This window comes from Lissotriton helveticus, chromosome 6 (genome assembly GCF_964261635.1).
Source record: "Lissotriton helveticus chromosome 6, aLisHel1.1, whole genome shotgun sequence".
NCBI lineage: Eukaryota > Metazoa > Chordata > Amphibia > Caudata > Salamandridae > Lissotriton > Lissotriton helveticus.
The window spans coordinates 1,585,294,070-1,585,304,675 of record NC_136067.1 but is presented as its reverse complement, the minus strand read 5'-3'; the positions used below and the strand labels follow the sequence as shown (position 1 = coordinate 1,585,304,675).

Genomic DNA, 10,606 nt, shown 5'->3' with positions numbered 1-10,606 from the left:
TCTGCGGCTAGATGTCTATCAGATACAATTCAAGATTTTCAGCAGATCTTCATTTGCCTCAACAGCTGTAAATCAAAAACAATTCTGTCCCTGAAAGTTCGACAGATTTCTACAAAATATCATTTGGTGCCTCCAAAAACGCAGGTATAGGCTCGTACTGTTCACACAACTAAATGTAGTATTTCCAAGTTCTGTCTATAAGGTCTTGGGTCTATTTCTATTCAACACCATGGAATCTGCGCTGCTGGGTGCTAAGAGGTATGCAAATCTTTCTTTTAACTCTCTCAGTGCGGAGATGTAAGTGTTGATCTTTAGTGATTAGACCTCTTTTTATGTTACTTACCAGGCCAAACAAAGGATTCAGAATAGCACGAGAGAGTGCAGGACTCAGTGCAGAATTGACCTGACTTACAAGACTGGGGCCAGGAGTACCTTCATATTCCATTTAACAAGGCATATATCATTTATATTGGCAACACTGACTCTACTTTTACTGTGCTTGGTATCATTGCATCACAGAGGAAACCTAGTTGTCGTTTGATAGAAGCCATTTTAATTTTTAAGCTGTATAGAGTTTCTTTGTAGGAAGGTGGCCGGTGAGACTTGACATGTACATCACATTGTACATTGGGTACAAACCAAAGTCAAAAAAATATTGCTAGTGTAGACACTTTCCAAAGAACTCTCTAAAGCAAAGAGTCTCCCAGGTTCTCAAGAAGTATTGAGTCCACATAGCCCGTACAATTTTTATTATGCTGTGAAGTGGGTTGAATAGGGATCAGCTGGGTGGAGTTATTTGTGGACGTTTTTCTTCTCATCGAAGGTATTCGGGAAAAAAACAGCCATACAAGGTCTGCAGAGGCTGCCCTTCACTCCGAGTGTTCTCTGGTGTCTGTAATTGGCACTCTAGGTCCCAGATGTGGAAAACTGTACACTTGTGTGAAAGTGGCAGACAGAGTACTGGGTATGGGCAGAGCATAAAGATAGTGCATAAATGTGTTTTCTCAACAACTCTCATCGTACACACAGCAGATATAAGAATGGAGATAAAGAAAGAAAATGCAGGTTTATTGATGGTTACTCAACTAAGGCACCTCTCACCTCCATCACAGAACTGACACTAGAGCCTGGTTTGAAGCTCATTCTATGGACTATCCCCTAAGAAATAGGATGCATATTGTAGCCTGAGGAGACCCCCAACCAGTGGTGCCAGAGCCAATATCACAGCAACCGTAGGGCACCTAAGCTTACAGGTTTGGTCATCCCATTCTTAAAAAAAAAAACGGCTGAAAGTTCCACTACTCTGGATCACATGGCGAGGACTGCATAACCCACACCGAGTCAAACATATTTTGTCACTGTCATTGCCCATGCACCATCCCAAGAATCCTTATATCCTGCAAAGAGCCGGTAGATTAGCATCACTGAGGTACGCTAGGCATTTCCTACCCTTAACATGGCCAAATATCACAGCTGTGGGAAAGTAGGATCTGCTTCTTATTGTTACCCCCTCTTTTTGTTTTATGCGATACTGTGTTTGACTAGTCTGACTGGGATCCTGCTAATCAGGACCCTAGTTATCTCATTTCTCCTAAAACGGTTTCAACACTATACTAAAGGGATTAAATGAATACGAGGAGATAGCCAGGCAGGCAGCTAGTCTCCGCCTTTAGCCAATCCACGCCACTAGTCTCCGCCTCCCATGGTCATTAGCCAGTCTACGCCACCACTAGGCTAGCGCGCTCAGCCACTGGGAGTGACCCATTGGCTAATGGGCTACTCTCCTTTGACTGACCAGCAACAATGGGGTTGCCCTCACTCTGGTCCAGGTTGGACCACAAGCCCAATTAGGCTGTATTGTACATATGTATATTATATAGGTTCTTAAATTGTCCTCTGTGTATATAATTTTCTGTATATACCGCCTAGTCTACTCAATCCTGATTATAGTTTGCTTCAACACGACTGACTCACGTTACAGAATGCCTCAACACTAACTGTGAGGCTTAATTGTATGTCTGTATATATGTATATATTTGTCTTCATGATCTCTTCACTGTATATACTGCGCTCTAGCAATCCCTATTGTAGACTGTTTAGAAAATGTTTAAGGTTTCACCCATGTCACATGATTCTCCTCACAATGTGTTTGAGCCCACGTTTATTCTTCATTGCAATGGATCTATACAGACCGTCGCTCTCCTTGTTTTAAATGTTTGATGTAATCCAATCAATGTTCACTGTTATTAATATTTTATACAATCATGCACGATACTTTGCATAATTCTCATGTGTAGTTCGGGTTCCCTCCACTGCACCAACACCATCCCCGGATCTAGCCCATCCCTTTGAACACAGATTACATTGATCGGATTCCCGGGCTTCTGACATCCCGCTAATACCCGGATGCCGGCCTGATCCTCGGCGATCGATCGTCGAATAGCAACGTGCACGCCTCGCACGTTGGCCGGGCGACGTTAATTACCGATCCAACGCGCGCTCTCAGTCTCTGCAAAGCTGAACGCCGAGCAGGATGGATTGAGCCGCAACCCAGATTCAAGGTAAATGGCACTAGCAACCGACCTTAACCTTGCTCCCCGCTCCATGGTACATGGTATGGCTGTACTTCTAGATGGGTAACACTCGGGCGAGCTTTACTCTCCTGGGGACATTTAATAATTCAAGGGTCTTTCACTAGCGCAACACATCCGCGTGGCAATCCATTAGCAATATTAACCACTTGCCCTCCATGGGTCATTTAACTGCATTCTGGAACCCCCCCCCCCCGTACGTAACACGATGGCACTACATCGCATATCTCCACTGCCTTGCGCGCTGCCATTCATTACCTGGGTCCTGTTCTTTCTCTCTCCTTAGGAAGTGGGCCCCTCTCCCTTCTTCACCAGTAGCTGAAGAGGAGGATATAAGTTGTGAACTGACGACACAACCACAGAAATATTAAATTCTGGCGAGTATTGGGCCATCCTCATTACCGGATCCATCACCAGTGTAGCCAGGCCTGGCACCAGGTGTAGGTCAGTAGTCTTGCCACACTGCCCCTATATGTTCACACACACACAGACAGCGCTCAGTCTAACTTTACATTTCACTCATAGGTTGCCACGTATTGTCCTGATGAAGACTCGCAGCGGAGGCCGCAATCACCCCTCTTTGCCTTAAGTCGAGTCGAAACGTCGACGCTCTCCCCACACAGACCTGTACCAATTATTAAAAATGCATTGAGTGCCTATAATAATTTGCAGATTACATGTAAATTAGAGTTCATCTGTGGACAGGTCTACTTTGTCTGGTCTTGAGTTGCCCGTGTAACCAAAATATTTAATTGTTCTCCCTTTACTCTATGATTTACACGTTCCACTACTCACCACCACCACTTTACTATCCCCTTTCCCCTTCTGCGCGCAACCTATGTTCATTGTAAATAATTACGTGTATATTCAAAATAAATGTGGATATATGTTTTGAATTGAATTGGGCTAAAGTAATTATTTTAGTCTGTGTGCTCAGTTTAGTTTTTTTTAAACATACATGCATAAAGAGGTATTTAATGCATGGATTTAGCAATACACGAGTATTGGATACTAGTGTTGTTGAACCAGATACAACACACATTGTGAAATTGAATTGTTTTCTGGATTAAGCGTTCGTAACGGGCCATCTATGTATTCCCGCATTGTACCCAGGTCCGGTTGACTTTTGGGCTACCCCTTTATAAAAAATTTTTTAAAAAAACATTAAGAAATAATCAACAGCAACTACTGCAAGTATAAGTTCTGCTAGCATGTTATACTCTAGGTAAACAAAAACGACACCAATTTCCGCCTACAGTTTAACTGCCAACAAAACCATTTTCAAGGGTGCAAAATGAATACATAACCTCTATTCTGCCACTTTACACATTACACCTTTCTCGCCACTTCTCCTTGTAGGTATCCACCTTTGCACACTACAAATAATCTTGAAATCTGATTTAGTAGTGATGGACATCCTTTTTAATATGTCACGACCCATATCAAACCATTTACCAATTCTTGCAATTCCTAATCAATCAGAACCACAAACCAGTCATTTCCCAAGCATCAGTTGCTTCCACTGTTATGTGAATTATTAGTTTTATTAAGATATTCATTAACTAGCAGGCTATTATCAGACACAAATGTAAAATGTTGCTGGAACTTAATTATATGACACACACTACCTTCTTTTGGAAGTAAAATATTGAAATGTATTGGTTTTGTATAAGTACAGCATGAGTGGCTACCACTTGCACATTGTCAGTTAATGCACCTGCAGTATTAGTAGCAAAACAATCCACTGAAGATTTTATTTTTCACATCATTTAAAGCCGAAACAATATGAGTTATAGACATACCAAATATATATATATATATAAGCACTTCACCAAACTAACAAGTTACTTACCTTCGGTAACGCTTTTTCTGGTGGATACAGTATCTGCCTGTGGATTCCTCACCTTATGAATATCCCCCTGCGCCAGCATTCCGGAAATTTTTCATAGCTCTCTGCGCCGACGAGGTAGTCATGGATTCGCACGCGACTCCGCATGACGTCACCGGAGCCATAAGAAGACCACGTCGGCGTGATGACGTCAGTTCCACCCATTTTTTCTGTGCCACCAAGGAGAAACAGGCTTTCTCAGTGTATAAAGAAAGAAGACAGTTTTCACTTCAAACAAGACAATAGCAAATAAATAGAGGTAAAGTCTTGAATATACATAATACATCAAAAAACGAATACCTCAGCTTTTATGGTATAAAAGGGGTGGACAACGGGGAGGTGGGTGGGTCTGTGAGGAATCCACAGGCTGATACTGTATACACCAGAAAAAGCGTTACTGAAGGTAAGTAACTTGTTCTTCTGATGGATACATCTGCCTGTGGATTCCTCACCTTATGAATAGAATCCCATAGCAGTACCTCTCCCAGAGGAGGGTGTCCACCCTTCCATACCAAAAAGTCCTGCAAAACGGAACGCGCAAAATGGCCATCCCTCCTCACTTCGGAATCTAAGCAGTAATGCTTCGCGAAAGTGTGGTGGGAGGTCCCAGTTGCGGCCTTACAGATCTCCAATACAGAAACACCTCTAGACAATGCAGAAGTAGATGACTTAAGACCTGGTGGAATTAGCTTGAATGCCTACAGGAGGCTTCTTACCAGCCAGGGAGTAGCATATCTTGATGCACAAGATGATCCATCGTGATAAAGTGCGCTTGTGCACCGCTTTGCCCTTCATACGACCAACATATCCAACAAAGAGCTGGTCATCCTGACGGAAGTCCTTTGTTCTGTCCAAAAAGAAGCTAATCGCCCTCTTTGGATCTAAACGATGAAGTCTCTCCTCCTCTTTGGATGGATGAGGGGGAGGATAGAAATTGGGAAAGGTAATGGACTGACCTAGGCGGAAGGGAGTCACCACCTTAGGAAGAAAAGCAGCCCTGCTCCCGACTACCAACCTTTCAGCAGGCATGGTCAGAAAAGAAGGCTTGATCTCAAAGACGGAAGCTCACTCACCCTCCTGGCCGAAGCAATAGCAACCAGGAAGACCGTTTTGAAAGTTAAAAGTCTTAACGGATAACTATGCATAGGTTCAAACCTGGAACCCATTAAAAAAGTTAACACCAGATTCAAATCCCACTGGGGCATAATGAAAGGAGTGGGAGGAAACATGTTTTTCAGCCCATTAATGAATCTTAAGTCTATAGGAGACTTAAATAAAGGCTGAGCAGGTAAACACAAAAATGCTGACAACGCCGACAGATACCCTTTTACAGTGGCCACAGAACAACCCTGCTGAGCCAAATGCAGGGAAAAACAAAGAACATCAGAAAGATGTGCTTTTTAAGGGTTCAATAGATTTCTCTCCGCACCACTTAACAAATTTAGACCACCTGTATGAATAGACAGACGTGGTGGAGTGTCATCTGGCCGATAATATAACCTCCACCACGTCAGGCGGAAGAGAAAAAGAATTCAAGCTGCCCCTCTCAATCTCCAGGCATGAAGGTGCAGACTCTGGAAGTGGGGGGTTTAGAACTTGCCCCTTCATCATAGAGGAGGTCTGCCCTGAGAGGGAGACAGAGCGGAGGGTGCAATGAGAGGTGAAGAAGATCGGTGTACCACACCCTTCTCGGCCAATCCGGGTCGATCAATATAACTTGGGCCCGGTCTTGGTGAATCTTCCTCAGAACCAGAGGAATCAAGGGTATGGGAGGAAACGCGTAAAGGAGTTGTGAGCTCCAACTCAACTGAAACGCGTCCCCCAACGCTCCCTGCCTCAGAAACTGGAGACTGCAGAATGACAGGCAGTGCGCATTTTCGAGAGTGGCAAACAGGTCCACCCGAGGAGTTCCTCACATCTGAAAGATGTGATGAACTACCTCTCGATGAAGCCTCGATGAAGCCTCCACTCGTGGTGCCGACGGAGACTGTCCGCACGCATGTTCAACGTCCCGGCCAGATGATTTGCCATCAAGCAAATCCGATGGACCTGAGCCCAGGACCAGAGTCACAATGCCTCTCTGAAGAGACGATAGAACCCTACTCCTACCTGTTTGTTGACATACCACATCGTGGCAGTGTTGTCCATCAGGACCTGAACCGACTGACCGCGAAGGGAAGGGAGAAAGGCCTTTAGCGCCAAACGTATCGACCGCAATTCCAGAAGGTTGATGTGAAATAACCTTTCCTCTGGAGACTAAAGACCCTTGATCTCCAGATCCCCCTGATGTGCACCCCACCCTAGGGTAGAGGCATCCGTTATCACTGTGGCCACCGATGGAGGAAGATGGAAGGGCTTTCCTTGAGACAGATTGCCCTCCACACTCCACCAAGACAGATCCGCTGCAGCTTCTCTGGAGATCTTAACAAGACTCCCTGAGATCTCCGTTGTGCTGGTACCACTGCCTGCGGAGACACCACTGGAGCGCCCTCATTTGCCAGCGTGCATGGTGGACCAACAGGATGCAGGAAGCGAATAGACCGAGCAGGCGAAGGACCTTCAGAACTGGAACAACCGCTCCATTGTAAAACAAGGGAATCATTTCCTGTATGTCGAGAATCCTTTGAGGTGGAGGGAATGCTAGACACACAGTGGTATCCAGTACGGCCCCTATGAACAGGCTGCGCTGTGAGGGCACCAGGTGAGACTTGGGTACATTTATTGAAAACCCCAATTTGCACAACAGCTGGGTTGTAACCTGCATGATGACTCACCATTCCTGGGGACTCTGCCTTCACACGCCAGTCGTCCAAGTAAGGGAAACCGGAATCCCCAACCTCCTGAGATGGCCTGCCGCCACTGCCATCACCTTGGTGAAGACTCGAGGTGCAGTAGGACCGCAAACTGGTAATGTTGCGACCCAACCATGAAATGGAGATACTTCCTGAGCAACTTCAGGATTGGGATGTGAAAATATGCATCCAGCAAGTCGATGGACACCATCCAGTCCTCTTGTTGCAGCGCCTGAAGAACCTGAGCTTGTGTGAGCATCTTGTCCTTCTCCTGCTTGAGAAATAGATTCAAGATTCTGAGATCCAGGATGGGGCGTAACCTGCCATACTTCGTGGAATCAGGAAATAACGGGAGTGGCATCCCTGACCCCTTTCCTGCTCCAGAACCACCTCTATCGCACCTTTGTCCAACAGGGTAAGAACCTCCTTCTGAAGGAGAAGCAAATGATCCTCCGTGCAAAACCCTTAGCAAGGAGGGTAAGGAGGAGGGAATTTCCTGAAGAGAAGGGCATACCCATTTTCTACAGGATCTAGAACCCTAAGGTCCGAAGTTATCAATTTCCAGTCTTGTAGAAAACTGGTACGCCGGCCTCCCACAGGACCCACATGATCCAGGATGGCGGATCTAGGGCTGCTTTGCTGCATTACTGGGAGGGGAGGTAGAGGAGGAGGACGAGGGATGTCGTCCAGCTCCACGACGACCTCTGCCTTTACCTCTGTAGGATTTATAGAGAGGGTTCTGCTGCTGCTGTTGTTGCTGAGGCTGACAGGAACGAAAGGAAGATTTCCCAAAACCACTGTATCTTCTGTAACAATACAAAAGGGAAGATCCAAAAGAGCAGCTTGCACATCCGGTGAAAATCCTGAAGATCTTAACCATGTATGCCTCTTAGTAGCAACAGATGAACCCATCACCCTTGCCACTGAATCTGCAGTGTCAAGACCTGACGATTACTTGTCGAGCAGCCACCTGAGAGTCCGTCAAGACCTCACTTAAATTGTTCCGAAAACTTTGGGAGAATCTGCTTGGCAGAGTCCATAAGGGCATGAATAGGTCTACCCAATAGACAGTTGCATTGGTGGATTTCAAGGCCATACTGGCTGAAGAAAAAACATTCTTTGCAGATTGCTCAAGCTTTTTCAAGTCTCTATCAGCCGGTGCTTGAGGAAAAGAGCCTACCGACTGCTTGGAGCATGAAGCCTGAACCACCAAACTTTGAGGTGACGGGTGAGAAGTAAGAAATTCAGGGTCCCCTGGTGCTGGTCTATATCTTCTAGACACAGATCTAGAAACTGCAGGAGCAGAAAGAGGATTACTGCAGGCATCTAATATCGGCTTAGTCAGGGCATCATTGAAGGGTAAAAGAGGTTCCACCACAGAGGAAGGAGAATGAAGAACTTCTGTTAGAAGATTAGGCTTATATTCAGCCATAGGAAGCTGCAGGTCCAATAGTTCAGCTGCCTTCTTAATGACAACATGATAAGGAGCTACATCCTTCGAAGAAGAAGCCTTCTGCGATGCAAAATCCCCTTCTGAAGAGATATCCAAACCACTTGCCTCACTCAAGTCTTCAAATAAGTACTCAGACTCATAAATTTCGCCCTCCTCCATGTCATCAGCTTGATATTGCTCCTCTTCAAACAGTCTTTGAGCTTCCCTTCTAGAATGCATCCTCGGCAGCGGCGCCATCTTTGGCGTCGAGGACTCCGGCAATGGCGTCAAAGGAGGCTCCGTGACAGCAACCCGCGTCAAACAAACACAGGAAGAGGGGACTGCTCATACGGTGTCGACACCCTCGGCGCCGGAAACTGCCATGACGGCGCCATCGGCATATATGGCATAAAGGGGGCCGGAGGATAATGCTGAGGCACACCCAAATTAAATGCCAAAGGGCCCATGGGACCCGAAGGTGCTCCAGAGGGGCATGTTGCTCTGGTAAAAATACCATACATCGCATTCATGAAGTGCGATAGATCCGAACCCGGGAACCATGAATACTGCGCTGGTTCGACTTCCTTACAAGTAGTCTCCGGAGTCGGATCCGCTGGAGTCACATGTGGAGCCACAGGAGCAGCAGGAGACTCTTCTTCCACTGGATTCAAATCTCTAACCGAAGCCGGAAAATCAACAGGCGCCAGAGACTGTGCTGGAGTACCCACATAAGGAGACCGTACCGGAGACGCATGCGGAGACTCAGAAGGCGAAGGAGAAACAAAGTCCTTGACACGACGTCAAGGAGCAGGATAAGTCGACTTAGAAGCTCGAGACTTCGACGAACGAAGTCGAGACCCATGCCTCTACTTCTTCTTGTGCCTTCTCTTGGATCCATGCGAAGTCGACAACCTCCACTTCGATCTTTTACAACCTCTTTTCTCCTTGCTCACCTTAGACATGTACAGCTTAGCCTCTCTTTCCTTCAGCGCCTTAGGGTTCATCTTCCTGCAAGATTAACAACCTTCGACGTCGTGATCACTCGAAAGACAACAAAGGCAGTCATCATGCAGGTCAGTGATCGACATGTGACCTCCGCATTCCTTGCAGGGCTTGAAACCAGACTACCTAGGAACAGTAAGAAATACATTCTTGAAACAAAGTAGTAGTAGAAAGATAGGAGAGTCCCAGAAAATCTGTTAGCTTCGTAGGGCGGAAAAAAGGGAACTGGCGTCATCACGCAAACGTGGTCTTCTTATGGCTCCGGTGACGTCATGCGGAGTTGCGTGTGGAGCTATGACGCTGCGCCGACCTCGTCGGCGCAGAAAGCTACGAAAATTTCCGGAATGCTGGCGCAGGGGGCTATTCATAAGGTGAGGAATCCACAGGCAGATGTATCCATCAGAAACACGATTACCTCTCAAGACTTAATCTCATGTACATGACACACTCTTAGAAACACTGCCGCAAGATAGTAGGAACCTACCCAATTACTTGGAAAGCTAAAATAAGCAATTTTACCACAGGCATGATAAAGGTCCCTAAATATAGGATCATTACCCAAAATATAAAACTATCAACTACATAATTATTATTGCACTCTCGTCCCAATCTCTGTAGTTTCCTATTCATCTTGTTTCTCTGGTATAACGCATTAGTTCTCCTGATTATTTCTAACTTTAGGATGTATTCCTAAATCGCTCCTCAGCTTCTTCCTCGAATTGAATCTATTTCGCTTCTTCAACATTATTACTGATTTTCTCAATCCATTCAATACATTTTATGATAAAAGTTATGCTCTACATAAGTCAAGTTGCACGCACTCTTATTAGTTTTAGTAAAACGGTTATGTTGTGTAATAGGTCTATTGTATTTGGTAGCAGAAGCCAAATTCTCAAGGATA

At 45.6% G+C, this 10,606-nt stretch overlaps 1 protein-coding gene across 4 annotated transcripts in view; it reads right to left on the bottom strand.

Annotated features, from left to right (window-relative positions):
* LOC144763614 (protein-L-isoaspartate(D-aspartate) O-methyltransferase) overlaps positions 1 to 10,606 on the bottom strand; it is a 243,623-nt gene that overhangs the window by 194,254 nt on the left and 38,763 nt on the right. Inside the window, exon 1 of one of the 4 annotated variants that reach the window (XM_078649379.1) lies at positions 4,444 to 4,543. The exons of the other annotated variants lie outside the window; for them this stretch is intronic. Within the exon in view, the coding sequence (XP_078505505.1) occupies positions 4,444 to 4,522 (79 nt within the window). The 5' untranslated portion in view covers positions 4,523 to 4,543. Of the gene's footprint in view, positions 1 to 4,443; positions 4,544 to 10,606 lie in introns of those variants that run through there. 4 annotated transcript variants of the gene reach the window in all.